Source organism: Rattus rattus, chromosome 4, assembly GCF_011064425.1.
Source record: "Rattus rattus isolate New Zealand chromosome 4, Rrattus_CSIRO_v1, whole genome shotgun sequence".
NCBI classification, from domain to species: Eukaryota; Metazoa; Chordata; class Mammalia; order Rodentia; family Muridae; genus Rattus; species Rattus rattus.
In genome coordinates, this window is record NC_046157.1 from 50,744,405 (window position 1) to 50,765,992 (window position 21,588).

Here is a 21,588-nt window from a genome sequence, read left to right on the forward strand (position 1 = left end):
TTCTATGTGAACCAATTCACGAGTGTTTATTCCGCTCTAATATCACCATCACCAGCCTTCGAGCTTTGGCCTCCTCTGCACATGGGTACCCAGCCGAGCAGGCCTCAGGCAGACTTGGAAGTCTCATCAGGACTCAGGCTTTGGGCGTCTCCTTCCTGTTCTTCAAGCTTAGGTCTCTTAAGTTCGGGAGGCTCATCCTGGGGCTCTCCAGGCACCTCTGAAACATTGACATAAGGTTAGCAAGCAGTGAGGACCTCTGTGAGTCAGGGGGACATGAAGTACAGAACAGAGGCAAGAAGAGGCATAAATGACCTGGTGCGACCCAGTACCAATACAGAGAATGGGTCCACACAGATGGCTCTCAGTCAAGGTGACTGCATGTCAAGAGGTGGGGCAATGCCTGTGACAGCTGAGGATGTGACAGGATGAGAGGTGGCATCAGCGTTTGAGAGCACTGTCTGTTCTTCCAAAGGCCCTGAGTTCAGTTCCCAGAACACACACAGCAGCTCACAACCATCAGCATTTCCAGGGGATCTGAAACCCTCATACAGACATACACGCGGGCAAAGCACCAAAATTTTTAAAACAGCATCAGGGATGTTATTAATCCCCCTCCAATACTAGTCACCTGCCCCAAACACCAGCTGTCATGAAGTGGGGAGACCCATGCCCCCAGAAACCACTACTGCTCAGTGCACAGGGTCACTTTTCTCCTTGGCAAGGCAAACTGCCACCAGTATGTCCAAAGGACGGCCCCAAAAAGACACATTCTGGCCTTCCCAGAGCTGACCAAAAATCAGAAGCGTTAGCTTCCAAAAGAACACCTATCCAACCCCTCCTTACCTGGCTGGACCTCTTCTGTGGAGGGGGCGGCCCCGTTACTGGGCGATGGATTTGGTGCAGTGTCTGCCCTCAACGGTGTTAAGTTTATTCTCCTGGATTAAAAAAAGTAAAAGGTTGGACCGCTCATTAGCGTCAAAGGTGCTTAGGTATGAAGCCAGGATTCCGAGCCACAGAGAAAGAGCACTCGTTTCCCTACGAAGCATTTCCAACAGAGCCTTAAACGTCCTGCTGCCTGCCCAGAAAGGAGTGTTCCGGTGGGAGGCTCCATGTCACATTCCATAGAACGGCCACCACACCCAGTCGCATCAGCTCTAAAAGCTGAGGAGTCTGGTGCACACCGTGCTGAACGCAGACCTGAAACACACGCCATTCCTTTTTTAAATTTGGAGTTTTTTGTTTTTTTTTTTTTTTTTGGTTCTTTTTCTCGGAGCTGGGGACCAAACCCAGGGCCTTGCACTTCCTAGGCAAGCGCTCTACCACTGAGCTAAATCCCCAACCCCTAAATTTGGAGTTTTGCTTTGCAACAACCAGTGTTTTCTTAAAGTTACAACTGGAGAACGTGGTAAATAGCTCAGAGGAAGTCAAGAGAATTAATTTAACACCAAAAATATCTCAGAGATACCTTCCCAACCCTCAAAGAAATAAAATATTAAAAAAAAAAAAAAAAAAACAACCACACATCTTGAGCCGTGTGTGATGGCGCATGCCTTTACCGAGCACTAGGCAAGCAGATCTCTGTGAGTTCAAGGCCTAGAGAATGAGTTTCAAGACAGCTACAGCAGTGTGGTAAGACCCTGTCTTACACACACACACATACACACACACACACACACAAACACACACACCACACCCCTATTTGGCCAGAGGGCCTCCGTGCAGTTCCTAGTACTGTCAAGACAGCTCTAGGGAAACGACACCCTTTTCTGGCCTCCAAAGGCACCTGTGTATATATGCACACACGCATTTATAAAATGCATTCCTACTCTATAGAAAATAGACTTTAAGACAGCCAGCCGTGATATCTGAATTATGAATTCACCACTAGTTGGAGGGACACAGCAAGAAACTGGGGGGCAAGGAGTGTGAGTCCAACTGTACCTCACCAGCCCAAACCCCACTCACCCCACCTAGAGGATGAGAGGTACCTCATAGGCAGGTAGCATAGGAGGTGCAGAGTAGGGGACAAGAGGGCATCAAAGATGCAGAAGGAAGGAGAACCCACGCTGCCACCTGCTGGTGCAGAAGGACTCAGGCAGCCGCTACCCGGCCAGGAAGGAATCTGCCCATGTGTGTCCCGTGGATAAACACTAAGTACTAAGCAGGTCCAGAAAGGAACACAGACCTCCCTCAGAGGAGGGATCAGAAAGGCTCTCGTGGATTTCCCTGTGTGTGGAGATGGGAGACTGAGACAGGAACTTGTAAGTACCCAGACTGGTCTGGACTTACTCGTGGTTCTGGATGCCCCCGACTCATAGTTCCCCCGCCTTGTCCTCCCAAGTGCTTGGAGGTGGTAACACCAGACCACCTGGATTGGTCTCACGTGGACAGAAACAACTGCTGAGGCTGGAGTAGGGACAGGGTTGAGGAGTGAAGTCCCAGTGCACAGCTCAGGGGCGTGGTTAACAAGGGGAAGCCTCAGAACAGATGAGTTCAAAAGGCTGAGTGCTCACATGTAAGTGCTAAATGACTGACTTGATCTGCATACAATGTACACACTTATCAACCGTGAGAGGGCTGTGGTGGTGGTGGTGGGAGGGGGGTGGTGGTGGTGGTGGTGGTGGTGGTGGTGGTGGTGGTGGTGGTGGTGGTGGAGGTGGTGGTGGTGGTGGTGGAGGTGGAGGTGGTGGTGGAGGAGGTGGAGGTGGTGGTGGTGGTGGTGGTGGTGGTGGTGGTGGTGGTGGTGGTGGTGGTGGTGGTGGTGGTGGTGGTGGTGTGGTGGTGGTGGTGGTGGAGGTGGTGGAGGTGGTGGTGCAGGCCTTAATCTCAGCACTTGGGGAGGCAGAGGCAGGTGGACCTCTGAGTTTAAGGTCAACCAGGTTTACAGAGTGAATTCCAGGATAGTCATTGGGGCTACACATTGAGGGCAGGGGTGGAGGGAACGCCTGGAAAAAAAACCAAAACAAGCTATGCCAAGCACAAAATTACTTCATTGCTACTTTGTACCAATTTTGCTGTTGAGAAGGGAACGGCAGTGTGAAGAATCTGACATGCAGGATTATCTGATACATACCCCTGTGGGGTCACTGAGGGTGCCCTTGAAGGGGACACAGGGACACTGGTTCCTTCTTTCCGTGCTACCCTCCTGTCCATGAGGTAAACAGCTTCCTTTGCCTCACACACCCTGTACTTGCTGGCACAGGCCGGGAACAATGAGACCATTAACTGTGGACTGATGCCCTGGAACCTGAACAAGACTTCCCTCCTTTTAGGTTGATTGCTTCAGGTACTTAGTCACTGCGTCAGAAAGCCTCCCGATGCAGCGCTTCCTTGATTTCCTACGCCAGGAGGTGTTTGGTGCCACTGAGCAGGACTGAACTGAAAAAGGGGGCACTTTCTGTCCTGTAGGCTGATAACCCAAGAGGACACAAACCCCTGACAGACAATACTATGGGCACCAGGAAGAGAGAAGACACATGCGACTGGGTCTCCAGAAGATTCTAACTGTCACCAGGAACAAGAATGTATCCAAGGCTTCCTTCCCCCAGGAGGCAGGCATGGAGATCTCAGAGGGCAGAGTGTGCTCTGGGAACGTAACGGGAGAGTTGGGAGACGAGGCTTAGAGAAGTCCCAGGACCTGACAGCAGCCCATGTAGCACACGGAATGGTGGGAAGATGCTAGGCTTCACCCCTAGGTAGGAATGCAGGTCCAGAGGAGGGAGGTGGGACCTTCGATATTTGCTTATGTGGGGGCCCCGTTTCACAGTGAGACTCCTGTTTTATCCAATGCTCTTACCGGGGGGCCGTCTTGCCCCAAGACTGCAGCGTGTTCAGCGTGACCCTGCGGGGTTGGGGGGCTTTCATGTTTTGAGCGGCAGGCTGCAGGGTCTTCTCCTCAGAAGGCCGTGGCAAGGGGCTTTTGCCCGCAGCGATGGCTGAGGGACTGTCTTTGACGGCGGGCGGGGCTGGAGACTGTGTGGTTGGTGAGGGGGTGGTACAGGGGCTGCTGGGGTCCTGGATTCTGTTGCTGGGGGTTCCTTCGGCTGATCTGGATCCTGGCGAAGATCCCTGGGGGTTCTGGTTCTTGGTTTTCTTTGCTGTGTCGGGAGTTCTTACGCCCAGAACCGGCTTCTCCTTCAAAGGCACGCCAAGTTCACCTTTCTCAAAGGTCACGAATGAGCAATAACCATCCGTGGAGGACACGGCCAGGAAGGCCCCATCGCTGGACCTATGTCCCCAGAACAAGAAAGAAGTCAGAGGTTAACTGATGTCTACAGAGCACGCTGTAGCCTTCCACGGCCGGTCAGGAAGCTGGCACCAATCACAGGTTTTATTTGAGCGGTCAGGGGAACGGCACAACAGACTGTTTGAACAAGCACTTCAGGCACACAGTTTCCTCAGTCCTGAAGCCATCTTGATCTATGCACCTTCCTCTCAACTTCAATCTTTTCTTTCCCAAGATAAAAAATGAACTCGGGGTCAGTGAGATGGCTCAGTAGGTACGGGTGCCTGTGGTGAAGCCTGGTGACCAAACTTGACTCCTTGGTGCCATGTGAGGTGGCCAGAGAATGGACCCCACAGAGCTGTCCTCTGACCTCCATGTATGAGCTGTAGCACATGCACTGGCTCCAAATATACACACACTAAATAAATAATTTACATAAAGAAATCTAAAGAAAAACAAGGGACCTACAGAGGTATTTCAGTTGGTAGAGCTCTTACCTAGTGTTCATGAGAAACCCCAGGTTCAGTGCCAAGTGTGCACTGGGCGTGTGGGTGCACACCTCTCATTCTTGCACATGGGAAGAGGAAGCTGGACAGCCAGGATTGCAAGGTCATGTCAGGCACATGGTTAAATTAAGGCTCCCCTAAGCTACATGGGACTCTGGTGAGTGGCCAGCCTTGCTAGAATACCAACAGGTCCAAGGCAACGGAGTCTGCAGGGACCAAAGGCATCAGCCGAACAGCTGTGTCAAGCAGGTAAGGTCTTTGACCAAAAAGCTGCCTGGGCCTTCCCAAAGCTCACTGGGATTTGCTGATTTACCTCACCCAACAGGGCAATATGCATGGTACCAGAACTCACTGCCGGGCAGACAGGGCTCAGCAGGTCAAAGTGTTCTGTGCATAAGCCTTATGGCCTGAATTCAGATCTCTGGAACCTGTGGTAGAGGAAAGGACAGACTCCTGTAAGCTGTCCTCTGACTTTCCCATGGATGCTGTGGTACATGCACGCACGCACGCACGCACGCACGCACGCACGCACGCGCAAAGTGGCTTCCATTTTAATGAAAGTTCTGTACTGGCTGGCTCTGTGTGCCAACTTGACACAAGCTGGAGTTATCACAGAGAAAGGGAGCCTCCCTTGAGGAAATAACTCCATGAGACCCAGCTGTAAGGCATTTTCTCAATTAATGATCAAGGGAGGAGGACCCAGCCCACTGTGGGTGGAGCAGTCCCTGGATTGGCAGTCCTGGGTTCTATAAGAGAGCAAGCTGAGCAAGCCAGGGGAAGCAAGCCAGTAAGAAACATCCCTCCATGGCCTCTGCATCAGCTCCTGCTTCCTGCCCTGCTTGAGTTCCAGTCCTGACTTCCTTTGGCAATGAACAGCATGGAAGTGTAAGCTGAATAAACCCTTTCTTCCTCAACTTGCTTCTTGGCCATGATGTTTGTGCAGGAATAGAAACCCTGACTAAGACAGGGTCCTTCATAGAAATAAGACAAATCTGAGATCTGAGGGAACAAACTGTCCCCCAGCTCAGAGGTCTGTCCTCCGCACCCACCTGTTACTCACCAGGAAATGTCACTGAGGGTATGGTAATGGATGTTAGACACATAACCAAATGGGAAAGACTGTTGCGTGTCATACAGCAGCACAGAGTCCTCCGAGGCCACTGCGAACACCATACGGTAGGGCAGACTCACCAGCTCGGGGCTGGGCTCCTCTGATGCTTTCTCTGTAAGAGGAAGACAAGCTGAGTGACTTTATGGAGTCCCCAGGGAGGGAACCAGTCTCCCCAAATTCTCTCCTCCAGGGAAGGAAATGCCATGTCACTAAAAGCTAGTTTGCCACACAGAAGCATTCAGTCCCTGGGCTGGCAAGATGGATGAACCAGTAGGTAAAGGCACTGGCTCCCAAGCCTGCCAATGTGAGTCTGATTCAAGGCCCCACGTGTGGGAGGGGAGAGTGGAGTGCTACATGGTGTCCTCTGACGGGCGCACACGCACTGAGCTCGCAAGCACAACCCCAACACACGTGCGTGCACATAAGATAAAAAAGAAATACGCCAGGAGGGGTAATCCCAGCACTCAGGAGGCAGAGGTAGGCCAACCTCTGTGATTTTGAGGCCAGCATGGTCTACAGAGCAAGTTTCAAGACAGGGCTGTTACACAGGTATGAATGAGGCCCAACCAGTAACGAAGAAGGACTTCTGCGTGTCATGATCTAAGAAGAGCTTTCTGACAGAAAAATGGTTTCATTTAGGAGCACTATACTAAGCGATACTTTTGTCTTTTGTCTTTTGTTTTGTGTGTGTGTGTGTGTGTGTGTGTGTGTACATCTCTCATTCTGTAGCCCAGGCTGGCCTATAATTCCCTGTACAGTCCAAATGAACCTCAAACTCAGGGCAAGCCTCCCGGGCCAGCCTCCCAAGTGCTGGGATAATAAGTGTGAACCACCATGGCTGCTCAATCAATGTTTTGAGCTCTGTGGAGTTAGAGATATCATTTACACTAAGGATTTAAAAGTTTAAAGTAGTGTCTGCTTCCATCATGGAGAAAACAGGGACCAGATCTCCTTTCCCCGCTACACTAGGCCAAGGAGGTGCACTGCAGCTTTCTAGACACTGGGCAGCAGGGGGTGAGACACTGGGATCTTGAGAGGAGGCCTGGCAGGCCCAGGGAGGGCAGAGATTCCAGGCGTAACCTAGAAGACTCACAAAAGCCTGGGAGCCCTTTTTGCTCAGGAAGATCAAGGCAGCTGGAGCGCTCCAGGGGCACCTCATAGCCCCAGACATCAGTTAATATGCAGAAGGTCCTGCCTCAGGGTGTAGGGTGTGTCATGAACCAGATGCTGCCTGATCCTACTAAAGAACCTTAAAAGCAACGTAACTACATCCCAGAACGAACTTCAAGAGCACTGACAAGAACTGAAAACCCAGCGTGGGTTGAGGTAAACAGACACACGGAAGGAAGATGGAGGGTGAGGACTGTTCAGCCAGCAGGGTAGTGGCTTAGTGTGCAAGACTCTGGGCTTAACCCTCACCGCCACCTAAAACCAGCTGTGGTGGTGCACACCCAAGACCCCATCGTCAGGTCATCCCCCGATATGTGGCAGTGAGTCTGAAATCAACTTAGACCCTGTCCCCAAAAGCCACATAACAACAAAAGCCTACTGGAAAAATAGGTCAGCACTGATGTACTTTCTAACATTAGAAGAGAACATGTATGCTGGACAATGAGGAAAGACGCTATGCATCATGGGGCACTACACGCGAACATGCATGGCTAAAGGAAGGAGTCGATGCATTAACAGCAAATACTACATTATATACACACCAAACATCATCACACGGTGCTCCCAGAAACACTTAATTTTAACATGCTTCAATGAACAAAATTATAAACTTGAGCCAAACCCACATTGTTTTCCCCACAGGACAGCCGCCCACCCACACCCATACAGCAGTTCCCATGGTACCTGTTTCCGCCACTGGCCTCAGTTCAAAGTAGACAGGACAGCAGCGGACAGCAAGGGTCGCTTTCCCAGGGCATGGAAGGTGGGCAATCGGCCTGCGAGGGCGACCGCAGGTTAGCAACAGGTCAGCACTGATGCTCATCAGAGGCAAAAAGGGCAAAACGGGGACATTTCTGCATCTGTGTACCTTTTCAGATGTTCCCTGGAGAACACGTAAGTGGTGTTTGTCACATTCTCACCAGACTCCATACATCCAGCTGTAGAGCGGGGGAGGGAGGGAAGAAAGAACCACTGTCACACTGTGGCAGCAAAGGCTTCCAGTGCAGCTTGCAAAACATCCTGTCCTCAAGTGGTACCTCTGACAGGGCATCTGCGACAGAAACAAACACAAGTGCTCCTCCCTCTGTCTAGTCCCACTCTCTGCTCCAGTTCTACCTGCCTGTCACCTCCACCTGAGTGAGGGTCCCAGGCCAGGTCACTTGTAAATTCCTGTGCTCGAGAACGGAGACAGGTCAAGCTGATGGAGCCCTGTGGCTGGCTCCAGCTGCCAGCCTCCGAGTCTGTGGCCAGCATTCAGACCGTGGCTGCCATCTCTCTGAGCCTGCCTTCGAGCTGTCAGGAGAGCTAGCCCACACTGCAGTCTCCTGCAGGACCTGTCACATGGTATAAAACAGAGGCATGCCACCTTCTTCTCTTCTCTAAGAGTTATTTATTTTGATGTGAGCACTGTCGCTGTCTTTCGAAGACACCAGAAGAGGGCATCAGATCCCATTACAGATGGTCATGAGCCACCATGTGGTTGCTGGGAATTGAACTCAGGACCTCTGGAAGAGCATTCGGTGCTCTTACCCACTGAGCCATCATCTCTCCAGTCCCTTAAGCATGCCAACCTAACGTGACCATTCTGGAACTGCAAAGGACTCTACTCTTGCTTTTTCGTACAGCTCTCCAAGACCCACCCCTCCCCACTACCCCACTGTGACGAGCCAAGGCTGGTTCCGTCTCCCTGGGCACACACAGGCACACACACTCCCACACGGTGCTCTTTTCAGTGCATTTGTTGTGAGAATAGAGAACTGCATGTTCCCTGTTTGCTTGTCCTGTCAACAGTTCATAAAAGTCAGCTCATGCAGAGTTAAGGCCCTCTGTTTTGGTCACTCTGTAATACTTGCTAACAGAAAGCCACCATCCCCTGCCGAGAAGTTCTGGTGAGGGGGCTTTAGGGATTTGGTTTGGGCGGGGAGGTTGGCTGACTTTATTTGGTTCTGAACTGTTTGTTTTAGCCAGGGTCTCATGCATCCCAGGTTGAACTCACTACAGAACCAAGGACGGCCTTGGTCTTCCACCACCTCCACCTGCTAAGTGTTGGATTAGAGCCAGACGCCACCACGTGTAGCTGACTGACGTATTCGCCTAGAGCCTCCTGTGATTTCCTTGGTAAGGAACTGTGTCTCAGCTGTGAGGCGCAGGGATTGGATGGCGTTACCAGGCTACATTCTAAACAAGCCACATTCCAAGAACGGAACACACCTCCTGCTCAGCTGGGACGAGAACAGTTACTTTTTCTTTAACCTGAACAGAATAGCAACATCTGAATGGTCACACGGTTCAGTTCTGCATTTGCCTGTTCCCAGGCTTTAGAACCCGCTCCTGGATGCAATCTGTACCTTGCCTTTACTCACTGATCTATTTGTGGTGCTAAGGGTTGACCCCAGAACCTTACACACCATGGCAACACCTGACTAACCAGCTTCATCTAAGTCCTCAGTTTTGTTTTTGTTTTTTTTCAGGTTTTCCTCTTTTGTCTTTTGTTTTCTTGCCAATTGAGAGGGCTGCTGTATAGGATACATTGTATCAAAGGCATCAGGCGCCGCTTCTCTATGTATCTACTGTTTTAGTCGGCTACACCTTTACCATATGAAAGTTCTATATTCCCAGCCAGGCCTGGGCTACACACCCATAATCCCAGCATTCAGGAAACAGGGATAGGAGGGTCAGAAGTTCAGGATCATCCTCAGCTACATAAGTTCAGGACCAGTGTGAACTACATGGGAGACCATGACTCAGAACAAACGAAAGAAGTTCTGAGCTAGGGACGGAGTCGTCAGGTAGAAGGCTTGCTCCACCACTCTGCTCACACCTGCACGAGCTGTGGTGCCATCATGTCCCTATGTCACACGCCACCTGACACACCTGGAGTGAGGAGCAAAGATCCATCTGGAGTAAAACTGAGTCTTCGGAAGAACGACTTCATGCTGTCATCGTGAAACATCCGGAAACTTCTCGCCTGTGGTAACAGAGCTTGAAGTCATTTGAAAACATCTCACAATCCACAAAGGTTCATCATCACTTAGAACTGGCAGGACAACAAGGCAGTCCAACGGGAAGCCTCATCAGTTGGCCTACAGGTCGGACGATTCAGCAAGGACGACCCCACGAGTCACCAGATCTCTAAGTGCTGTAGAAGGGATGGCGAGATAGTTTATGCTGGGCTGGCGAATGCCTCGGGGGGTAAAGGGCGCTTGTCAACCTGAGGTCCCAGGACCTATACAGTGCACTGAGCGAACTGACTCCTGGCCTTCATAAGCACACTATAACATGTGTGTGCACATTCCTGTATGCGCACTTGCACTTGCATGTACACACACACCGAAAACTCGCTCATGTGTGCACACATCACACACATATGTACACCCAAGAAATAATAGTAAGTACTTCCTACCTCTCCTTCAGGCCCTTGTCCAGAGAGCATCTTTGAAACGTTGAAAGCCACACGTTTCTTCTGGGTGCTATAGACCCGCAGCACCCTGAAGAAAGAGAGGTCTGAGTCTCATCCCAGCATGGGAACTGGGTCTCACAGTAACAACCTACTGGGTGCGCGTCAGCGGATGCCACAGCGCCTCAGCAGGACTATTATGGATGACCAGACTTCACTGAGGAATGGAGAGGAAGCAACAGCGGCCTGAGCATGCCACAGAGGGGAAACAGGATGCAAATGATTTCACTTCCTTCCCTATGTATCCCTCACTAAACAAACAGTTCAGCTCCTTACACGGCTAAGGTCTAATCCTAATTTAGAGCGGTGACCATCTGACCCAATGTTAACCTGTGTGAGCATACTGACATTTGTTTTGTGTGGACTGTCTTGTTCTCGGGGCTTTATAGGAGTACGGAGTGCCAGATATAGTGACTCACACCTGTGATTCCTGCACACAGAAGGCTGAGGCAGGGGGATCTCTACGAGTACAAAGCCAGCCTTGGTTATGGAGTGAGACATTGGAAAGCTGAGGCAGGGAGATGAACAGTAAGACATAGTGGCATTCCCCTCACTCCCTAAAAGAGTAGGGATGGGAAACGCTGACAAATGAGTCCTACTCTCGAGTCACACCTTGTTCTGGGTGCTATCGACCCGGTTCCCAGTAACCAAGCTGTTCTCTTGTGCCTCCTCAGAAAGACACCAGGAGCACAGCCCTCAGAACACAGCAGGAGCGCTCCAGCAAACAAGCCCTAACCCTTACACACTGTTCTTACTTCAGGCCCATATTAAATTCAGGTTTTACATTAAAAGCAGTGGAGGACCTGGGGACATAGCTCAGCTGCCCCAGCGCTCGCCGAGCAGGCAAGACGCCTGTGTTCAGTTTCTAGCACCTAAGAACCAGGGCATGCTGCTGGAGTCAGAGCACCGAGGAGGTGGAGCCAAGAAGCTATCAAGTTCAAAGACAGCCTTGGCTAAGTAGAAAGGCCAGACTGGACTACATGAAACACTGTCTCAAAACCAAAACAGCAAAAAAGCAATAGTGGGGGTCTGGGGAGATGGCTCAGCCGCTAGGGACACTGGTTGCTCTTGCAGAGGTTCAGTTCCCAGCACCCCGTGGTGGCTCACAGAGGCTGTAGCTCCATTTCCAGGGGATCTGACACCTGTCTTCTGACCTCTGCGGTCATACATGTGGTGCACATACATACATGCAGGTAATAGTCATACACAGAAAAGTAAAAACTGTGATCAGAAGCATAGATTGCCTAGCAGCGAGGTTCTGTGTTTGATCCAAGCACCGTGAAAAGCAGGATGTGAACAATCCCTCTGCTGGCTTTTCTCCTTGAGAGCAAGTGTGATTCGGTTTGTTTGATGTTAAAAGCTCTTCCTAATGGGGTGGAGAGGTGCACCGGTGCCTAAGAGCTGTACTACTCTTGTAGAGAAGCCCAGTCTGCTCCCAGCACTGACAGCCCACGACTGTACGAATCCAATGCCCTCTTCTGACCTCCGAGAGCACCAGGCATACACCTAGTACAAAGACACACTCGCAGGCAGACACAGAGTTCTTTTTACATGAATTCACCCATTCAATAGAGATGCACTGGTATCCGCTCTGCATAAGGCACCCGGCCTAATTAGTCTCTAATTCCTGTCTTGTATCAGAACAGAAAAGGCCAGGCTGGACTGTCGATCCCTTAGTAAGGGTGCGGTAAAACACCTGCAAGAACGTTCATGTTACTCACGAACCTGTCACAACTCAGGGTCGCGATATATTGACCCAGAGGATCCCAGGTCACTCCTTGCACGTAACTTTTATGCTCGTTGAAAATGGAAATCTTCTGTCCTACAAAGAAGCGCGAGAAAGTTATCAACAAGACTTCCGGGAAGCATGTTGCGGGAACCTTCTCCTCCAGCCCACCATTCTGCAGCAGGCTCAGGGAAACAAAGGTCCCGCCGCACGGCTCCGCCCCCCATTGCAGTCCTCAAAGAGAGCCAGGCATGTACAGTAAGCATGAGGCTATGTGGGTTAGAGAAGGGAGGCATGACATCAGAGCCCTCCGTTTAGTTCTCTGGGCTGGGTAGTATAGTTGTTTGAAAGAGAACGGCCCCCATAGGCTCCAAAGGCACTACCAGGAGGCGTGGCCACGTTAAAGTAGGTGTGGTCTTGCTGGAGGAAGTGCGGCTAAGTTCACTCCTGTTCCCTGAGGATCCGCGGTAGAACTCTCAGCTATCTCTCCAGCTATCTCAGCTATCTCTGCCTGCATTCGTGCTTCCGGCCGCCATGATAACGGGCTAACCTCTGAACTGTAAGCCAGCCCCAGTTCAATGCTTTCCTGTGTAAGAGTTGCCGTGGTCGTGGTGTCTCCTTGCAGCAATGGAAACCCTATGACAGGTAAGATGGGGGGGAGGGATGACATACACAACAAGAGAGAATCCCTCACTCTTAGAGGTGAGGTGGTGACGACATTGAGCTGCAGGGGTGAAAGGAAGGGGTCAGAAGCAAGATGAAAGAGGAAGCACATCACAGAGAGCTTCAAAGAGCGAGCTGAAGCCAGACGTGGTGGTGCACGCCCGTGACACTGGTGAAGAGGAGGTTGGGGAATCCAGGGTTCAAGGCTAGCCTTGGCTACGGGGCTTGAGCTGGACAGGCTAACAAAGGCCCCCAGCAGGGAAGCCAGCAGCACAGAGCTTCCCCAGACCAAAGGAAAACGAGTTATAAAGCCTTAACTAGGTATGTGCTCGTGCATGCCATGCACACATCTCATCTTGTAGCCCAGGTTGGCCTAGACTTCACTCTACAGTCCAAGCTGGCTTGGAACTCACCATGTAGATCAGTTAGGACTCAAACTCCCAGAATTCTCCTGGACCCCAGGTGCACGGACTACCAGCATGGACTACTATGTCTGGCCATATTTGCTTGCTTCTGCATTTGAACTATTCTTCAGCAACCTTTGGTCTGGGATTCTTTGCTTTGATTCCTCAGCACTGTGTAACTGCACCTGGTCACTTTCAAGGAAGATTTCTCTCTCATGTTCCAGAGGCCTGCTCACACCTGGTCTCCCTCATCTCCCATCTTAATGAGGTTGGTGTTCAGCACAAAGCGCCCCCATCCATCAGCTTGGCACACATAGGCTCATCACAGTTGGATATGGACACAGCACCAACAACAAGGACTCAGACCTGAATTCACCTCCAAGTGCAGACGTTATGCAACAACCATCAACTTGAAATGCTATTCACTTAACTTCATGCCTGTTTTGCTCATGGGGTGGCTTCTAGACCATATAGAACTACTGACCAGCCCCGAAATTCACAGGCCACTCAGACCAGCACACTTCACTCAAACAAAGCAATATTCAGTAATTTAAGTCACCATTCAAAGGCCTTAACCATTTGAAAGCAAACAAAAGAACAAGCCCAAGACTCCAGGCTCAGTCCATGAGAGAAGACCCTCTCCTTCATTTTCTCAATTCTTTCACCCTCCTTCCCTTCCTCACCCACCCCATTGCCACTGCTAAGTCCAAGCCCACTACCTGCCAGCACTGCTAACTCACAGCACAGGGAACCCACAGCACCAGGGGACATGCTTCTATCTAATTCTAATGTGCTGTTCTCCCTCCCCCACCTCAGGGCATCTCTCTCCTTGACAGACTTCCCAGGAAGTTGGCTGGGGTTAAAGAAGGTTGGATTGAAAGGCAAGCTCAAGGGGGCCTACACATGTCCTAGGTAAACTAACCATTCAAGGGAGGGACCTGAGGAAGGATTCCTCCTCCCCACCGCCCACAATCATGAGAGTTTGAGAAGCATCTGTGAGGCCAGGGCTGGGAAACTTAAAGGTGGAAAACAATCCATATCTCAGGCAGGGGGTTGTCGTCAAGGGTAAGAGGAAGAATGAGGTCAGAGAGGGCTTGGAATCACACGGAGAGGCAAGCTAGACATAAACAATATGCTAGCGATTGGGAGCATGGTGGCTCCCATAACTTGAGTGCTTAGTCCTTGTTGGTGAAACTGTTTGAGAAGGATGAGGGGGTGTGGCCTATTGGAGGGGGTCCCCAGGGGTGGGTTCTGAGATTTTTGAAAGCTCAGGCCACTTGCCATTGCCAGTTAGAGTGCTTTCCCTCCCTGCCTCAGGGTTGTGGAACAAGTGGTGAGCTCTCGGGCACTGTTCTAGCACCGTGCCTGCCTGCCTAACACCTTACCCCCGCCAACCACCACCATGATGTTCATGGACTCTAACCCTCTAAAACTTTGAGCACCAAATTAAGCACCTTGTGGCTTGAATATGCATGGCCCACAGGAGGTGGCACTATTAGGAGGCATGGCTTTGTTGCAGGAAGTGTGTCACCGTGGGGGTGGGCTTTGGGGTTCTATTCTCAGGCTCTATTCTACTTCCTGGTGTCCCTTTACTCTTTGGCCTTCCGTATTCTGCTTTCTAATCTTGCTACACTTTATCAAATCACTCCAAGAGTGAACCGTAGGACGGAGTCTAAACTTAGTTGATCTAAGACTTCTGTCAGTGCAATTAATCTGATGAATCTCTTCACCTTGGCCTCAGCTAGACTCTTTGAACAAGGGCAAAAAGCAGCCACATCCTTCACCAAAATATTAGAGCAGTCTCTAGGCACGAACTAAAATTCTTCTCTTCTGAAACATCTAGAGCCCGGACCCCACAGTCAAATCACCCTCAATACCGATGTCTTTCACGATCCTACTAGGATGGTCCTTAGGACCCACCTAAAACATTCCACTGCTTCCAAATCCAAAGTCCCAGAGTCCACATTCTCCCATAGAAAAGCATGCTCAGGCCCGTCACAGTAGTACCTCAGTCCCTGGTACCAACTTCTGTCTTAGTTTTACTGCTCTGAACAGACACCATGACCACGGCAACTCTTATAAAGGACAGGGGCTGGCTCACAGTTCAGAGGTTCAGTCCATTATCATCATGGAGGGAAGCACGGCAGCGTCCAGGCAGATTTGGTACAGGAGAAGGAGCTGAGAGTTCTACATCTTGATCCAAAGGCAGCCAGGAGGATTCTGTCTTCTGCAGGCAGCCAGGAGGAGAGCCTTTTCTGCACTGGGCAGAACTTGAGCATAGGACCTCAAAGCCCACCCCAACAGTGACACACTTCCTCCAAGGCCACGCCTCCTAATAGTGCTACTTCCTGTGGGCCAAGCATATTCAAACCACTTCATCCTTCCTTTTACAAGTTTCCTTGGTCACTGTGGCTTATCACAGCAACAGAATAGTAACCGAGACACAGGCTAATAGACCAGGAAACAGGACCCTGGGACCTGAGTTTCTCAAGTAAAGTCTTTGGAAGACAGAAGGGGGCAAGGGCGGGACTCGTCACTTGGCTGACACTGGCAGAATGAAATAACGAAGGTCTGGGCAGCGTCTGGATTTATGCCTCTGCCAAAACTGCTCACGACTCAGCATCCCTAACTCTGGCATCTTCTTCCTCCTCATAACAGCAGAAATAAACCACTCAGTCTGGAGCTCAGCAGGTCAGAGCTCTACCTGCTCTCACAGAGGACCCAAGCTTGGTGGTTCCTAGTACCCAGGTTGGGAGGGAGCCTTACAGCCGCCTGTCACTCAGGTCCAGGGGCTCAGGCAACCTGTTCTGGATTCCATGGGCACTGCATGTGTGTGTGTATATGTGTGTACATATACACATAATGTTAATAAAGTAAGTATATGGCTCACCTTTATTGACATCCCATATGATAACTGTGTTATCCACAGAAGCAGAGGCCATCATATTCCCATCAGTTGCCCAGCATATATCATACACATCTTCTAAGTGGCCCCTAGAGTCCAAAGACAGAAGGAATAACATTATTACTGCAAAAAGAGAAAAGCTATCAAAAAGTTCAAAGTCACTGGGCAGTGGTGGCGCATGCCCTATGGAGGCAGAGAGAGAAGGATCTCTGAGTTCAAGGCCAGCTAGTCTACAGAGTGAGTTCCAGGACAGCCAGGGCTACGCACAGAAACCCTGTCTCGAAAAACTGGGGGTGGGGTGGGGGGGAGTTCGAAGTCTAAAACCACACACTGGAATTAGACTGTAGGGATTTTCAGTGGAGCTGTGTCAGGCCTGGCTCTAAACATTTGTTTTCAAGGACATTTGTATCTAATGTGAATCAGAGGGCATCACGAGCCCACAATGATATTCCAAGCACTAGGAAGCCGAGGGAATAGGGTGGAGTGTTCAAGACCAGCCTGGGCTACACAGCTAGACTAGGCTGGCTCAAAAACCAGGTCGGGGAAGACCGGATTCTTTTTCCCCAAGGGAAACTTCATAAGGGGGAGAAAAATGTATTTTTATCTTGTTCTAATTCTTTATTCTCTTATAAAGTAGGCAAAGGCTTTACGTTAGGTACATAAACTATTAAGGTATTCAGACTGTGAAGTGGAACTTAATCACACTTGCTGTTAATCCGAAGTCAAGCTGTGTTCTCAGCCTCAAGGCGGGCTCCACAGAACCCCTGCGATTTCAGCTCTGAGGGATTTGCTGCCCTCTTCTGACCTCTGAGGTTACTCACACACAACGCACTTCACTCACAAACCAAACAATCATAAGTTAGAATAACCAAAATAGACCTTTAATTAGAAAACAAACTGCAGCGGCGGCCCCTCCCCTGTTACCTCAGGGTTTTTACCACAGTCCAGTTCTCCTTATTCAGCTGAGCCTCATCTTCATCCTGAAAGGCGATCTGCTCCGGCTCCTTGCTGTCATTCATCTTCCACAGCAGGATGACGGCATCTGTGAGGTAAATCAGCACGACGTGAGCCAGGCTCTCCCGTGCCCTCTTCACTGCTGGAGTTTTATGGTGTCCTGTACATTTTATGTGGCTCGGTGGACGGTCTGGCCTGTGGAGTCACTCACTGACAGGCTGTGCACAGTGGTACATGCCTGTAACCCAGCCCCTGGGAGACTGGGGTAGGTGGATCCAAAGCAAGGCTACATGGCGAGTTTGAGGTTAGCCTGGGCTACGTGAGACCCCACCTCAGGAAAACACAAAAAGTTTGAACCTCTGCATTAAGAAACTAGAGAAACAACTTAAAGATGGCGGATCAGGAAGAGGAAAGGCAGTGAGGGTCTGCAGATTGTGCCTGTGGGCTTCATCTTGATGCATACCCACCTCACAGTGCCCCTGTGAGGACTGAGTGTAGGAATCTGCGGACAGCACTTGTAGCTCGGCAGCTTGGACGTGTAAGCCACACACTCCTTCACCATATCAGTACGGACACATCAGACACCTCAGCCTGACACAGCAATGGTCAGGACCTAACGGTTTCTCCTGAGGTGACTACAGGCTCACTGTAACATGATCCTTTTACCATGTCCAGAAAAGAGAGCAAACGAGGGAGCAGGAAATACAGACAGGAACTACAGACGACAAAAGGAGCTCACTCAAAGCTACCTGGAATCCTAGCTATAGAAGCTCATCAGGGAGCCTGCTAGAGATGAAATGGCTGGACAGGTCAACACTCTCCATGAGCAGACTAAAGGGAGGTTTCGGTCTGCAAGATTGAGGGGCTTTGTAAATGGGAACTGCCCCAGGGCCACCTCACAGGAGACGGTCTACAGCCCTGGTAACACTGTTCTACTTGTGTGAATGTGTGAATGCATGCACATCATGTCTGTGTACAATGTACAATGCATGCACACGGACACTCACACCCCACATATTCTGGGCATTAGGGCACAGAACACAACTATTCCTCTTTTTTCAAACAAAAACTAAGATTTTTTTACTTTCTACTGTTGTCCAGAGTATTTAATGTATGGTATAAGGATTACTTTTTCTGTATTCTCTTTTTGTTAAAGATTTATCTAATTCATTTATATGAGTACACTGTAGCTGTCAGACACACCAGAAGAGGACATCGGATCCCAGATGGTTGTGAGCCACCATGTGGGTGCTGGGATTTGAACTCAGGACCTCTGGAAGAACAATCAGTGCTCTTAACTGCTGAGCCATCTCTCCAGCCCCCCTTTCTGTATTCTTTCATCTCATTTAAACGCAGACACACAATACAGATCAACCCAACAACACTCCCAAAGCCCATTAATTACACAGAGGTGCGGTGCTGACTCTGACAACCAGACATGCCTCTGGGATGCTGACAGATCTACCACACCCAACCAGCCTGCAGGGGACAAATGGAGAACGAGCTATTTCCTGACACATCTTCTGAGTTTAATGCTGTGCTCTTCATCTTCCCACTCTGAACCATTCTCCCAAAGGTTAAGTGAGCTGCAAGGCAGACGGGGAAACAGAGAGATACGACCAGCTCAGATCTCACTGTCTGATTTTCTTTCTGTGAAAAGAACATTACCGTTTAGCCAGAGCTGGCCTTAAATTCTCAGTCCTCCTGTCTCAGCCTCCAACATGCTGCTGTGATCACTGGACCGTGTCACACAACCCCCTCCCACCCAGCTCAAATGTCACTATTATGCCTAAGTGTCCGGTTTAAGGATTATTAAGTACAATACTTACCGTCTCCTCCAGATGCTAAAATCTCCCCAGTTGGAGAAAAGCGTACAACATTGACAGCTTTGGTGTGCCGAGCAAGGTTGGAGAGGAATTCCACAATGGCTTTTCCATCTGGCCCCTTCTCCACCTTCCAGATCTGTGGGCAGCAAAGCAGACATTGCAGAAACACACTAGCCACCTCCTGTCTCCCTCCCAGGAGACAACTACTTATTTTCTGGTAGAAAATGCAATTTCCTTTTTGAAACTTTGTAAATCGAAGTATTAGCAAAAATTCAAACCATCGGCACCAGTACCTGCTACCCCCTCCTTCCAGTTCTTTCTAGAGCAAATGGGCAAAGCACAGGAACTATTACTATCAATATTACTATTTTGAGACAAGGTCTCACCTAGCCCAGGTTAGCCTCAAACTCCACTACTATTGAGAATCTCAAACTTCGGACCCTCCATCTGTACCTTACGGTTACTGGGGGTACATGTCGGCACCACAGAGTTCTTCCTAGTTTAGTATTCTAAAATACTGTACATTGTAACAATGTAGCCAATGTTAATTAAGAAAGCTAATCTCCCCAGCATTCCTTGCTAACGTCAGGCCTGAGAATTTAGCACACTGGACTAGGTGGCACACCGACTTGAGTTGCTGCTTGAGTTTTAAACAAAGGAATGAAAACGTGCGCTCCACTCCCTGTATCCTCCCGCCTGTCCATTTACCCTAACGGCGGTGTCCACCCCCGCGGACGCCAGCCTTTGGATCCTACAGGCTGCCGCATGCTGGAAGTCAAGGCTGTACACTGGCTCCTTGTTGTGCCAGGCGATTTCACACGTGATCACTTTCATCCTCCAGAGTCTCCGCCAGGCAAAGGGAGGCTAGGAATGTTAGCAAAGAGTTCAACAGCGACCCTGGAACAGCAAGGGCGAGCCGGTAAACAGCGAGAAGCGCAGACATCTGCAATCTTCAGCTAAAACGCTCGCACAGGCAGAGACTTCCACCAGTGTACAGTTCCGGAAGAGAAAGAAACCAAAGACCCCAGATGGAGGCGAGGCCGGGCAGCATAGAGCATCGCGCCGAGGTGGGGGTCCCAGAGACCGGTACTGGGGTACGGGCGGTCATCCCAGCGAGCGGCAGCGGAGGGGGATTCGCAGGAAGGGGCGCGGGTTGAGGCGGCGCAGCCCGGCCTGGCGGGAGGCGCGGGAGTCTGGGTCCCGGTGAAAACTGCTGCCTGGGACAAACTGGCCTCCACCTGCGCTCGCGCCGAGATCAGGACCGGCGGCCCCAACGAGCAGCTGCAGCCCGACCCAGGCCAGAGGCTCAGAAACCCGGTATCAACAAGGAACCTACCTGCTGGGACTCGGTCCACTCAGAGCCGCCACTGCCCGTAGCTTCCCGCGCGCCGCAGGCCACGCCTCCGATCACGCCTCCCAGCAGGCGTGGTTCCAGGAGGCCACGCCCCTCGTGGGCGGGCTGTCACAAGACAGACTTTCTTGCTGGGGGATTCCAGGGTATCCCTCCCCTCTGTGGGCGGCACTCTCGCTGCACCGTGGCTTCCGGTGGGCGGGGCTCTGGACTTCTTTCTTTCCCGTGAGCAGGGCTGTCCTGTAGCTCCTGCTAGGCGGTACCGGGAATCCTATCCCCGCGCCTCCGCAGAGCCCAGGCTGGTCTAGCGTTGACGTGCTAACCCGAGTTGTAGGATGTCCTACCTACCACGCGTCAGTGCCACGTGCTCAGCCGACAGATCTGCCCGCCCTGAATGTAGAAAGAAAAGCCGGGCTAGAGGCGCAGCCGGCTGATAGCGCACAGGCAAACAGCGGCGGGTTCTGTCACCAGCCCCTGCTGGTGATCAGGAGGACCCTAAGTACAAGGTTATCCTCAGCTATATAGAGGCCTACTACTTAAGACTAAACAAAAAAGAAATATATAACATTTCTTAAAGAACAGATGGGAAACTTTGGGACTCATCCAATTTTACCAATTAACAGTCACCCACGCAGTGAATATTTGAGAGCTGTCCCTTCCCACCAAATATCCCAAAATGGCCTCTGGAGTTTCAAAATGTCAATAAAATTGCCCTCTCTTGGGGATGTGAAGTAAGCCTAGAATGGTTATATAGTAATCCCAACACTCTGGAGGTGGAAGCAGGAAGAGGGTCAGGAGTTCAAGGTCATCCTTAACTGCACAGCAAGTTTGAGGCCAGCCTGGGCTACGTGGTGAATGTGTAGGAAACCAAGTAACTCCTATTCCAATTATGTAATGGTTAATTCATCCTCCATGACCCTTCTCAATAATTCACGTATTTTTAAGATCCTTGTCTCTTATAGTTTTGACTTCTTACAGGCCAGCATATAAAAGTTAAGTTTTTATAAAGAACTGATTGATCTCAAGAGCTAGAGAGGACTCAGCAATGAGAGCACCTACCTACTGCTTTGGTCAAGGGCCTGAGTTCAGTTTCCAGCACCAACATGGTGGCTCATGACTATTCCAGTTCCAGGTGCCCAACACCCTTTTCTGACCTCCAACACAGATATGGCATACACACATAGATACATACATACTTACAAGCAAAACTCAGACACATACAATTTTCTAAAAAAAATTAATTATAGGGGCCAGAGAGATGGGTTGGTATACAAGAGACCCAGTCTAAAA

At 50.5% G+C, this 21,588-nt stretch overlaps 1 protein-coding gene across 1 annotated transcript; it reads right to left on the reverse strand.

Moving 5' to 3' along the window:
* Chaf1b (chromatin assembly factor 1 subunit B) lies at positions 1-19,841 on the reverse strand. The gene is made up of 13 exons (XM_032899370.1): positions 19,656-19,841; positions 18,951-19,083; positions 17,092-17,209; positions 16,153-16,256; positions 12,195-12,291; positions 10,416-10,500; positions 9,887-9,980; positions 7,881-7,950; positions 7,697-7,788; positions 5,792-5,954; positions 3,797-4,228; positions 844-935; positions 1-217 (listed from the first exon to the last, which is right to left on the reverse strand). Exons 1-13 carry the CDS (start codon positions 19,779-19,781, stop codon positions 105-107), a joined length of 1,719 nt encoding a protein of 572 aa, XP_032755261.1. The 5' UTR covers positions 19,782-19,841; the 3' UTR covers positions 1-104.
* Between the last annotated feature and the right edge of the window lie 1,747 nt (positions 19,842-21,588).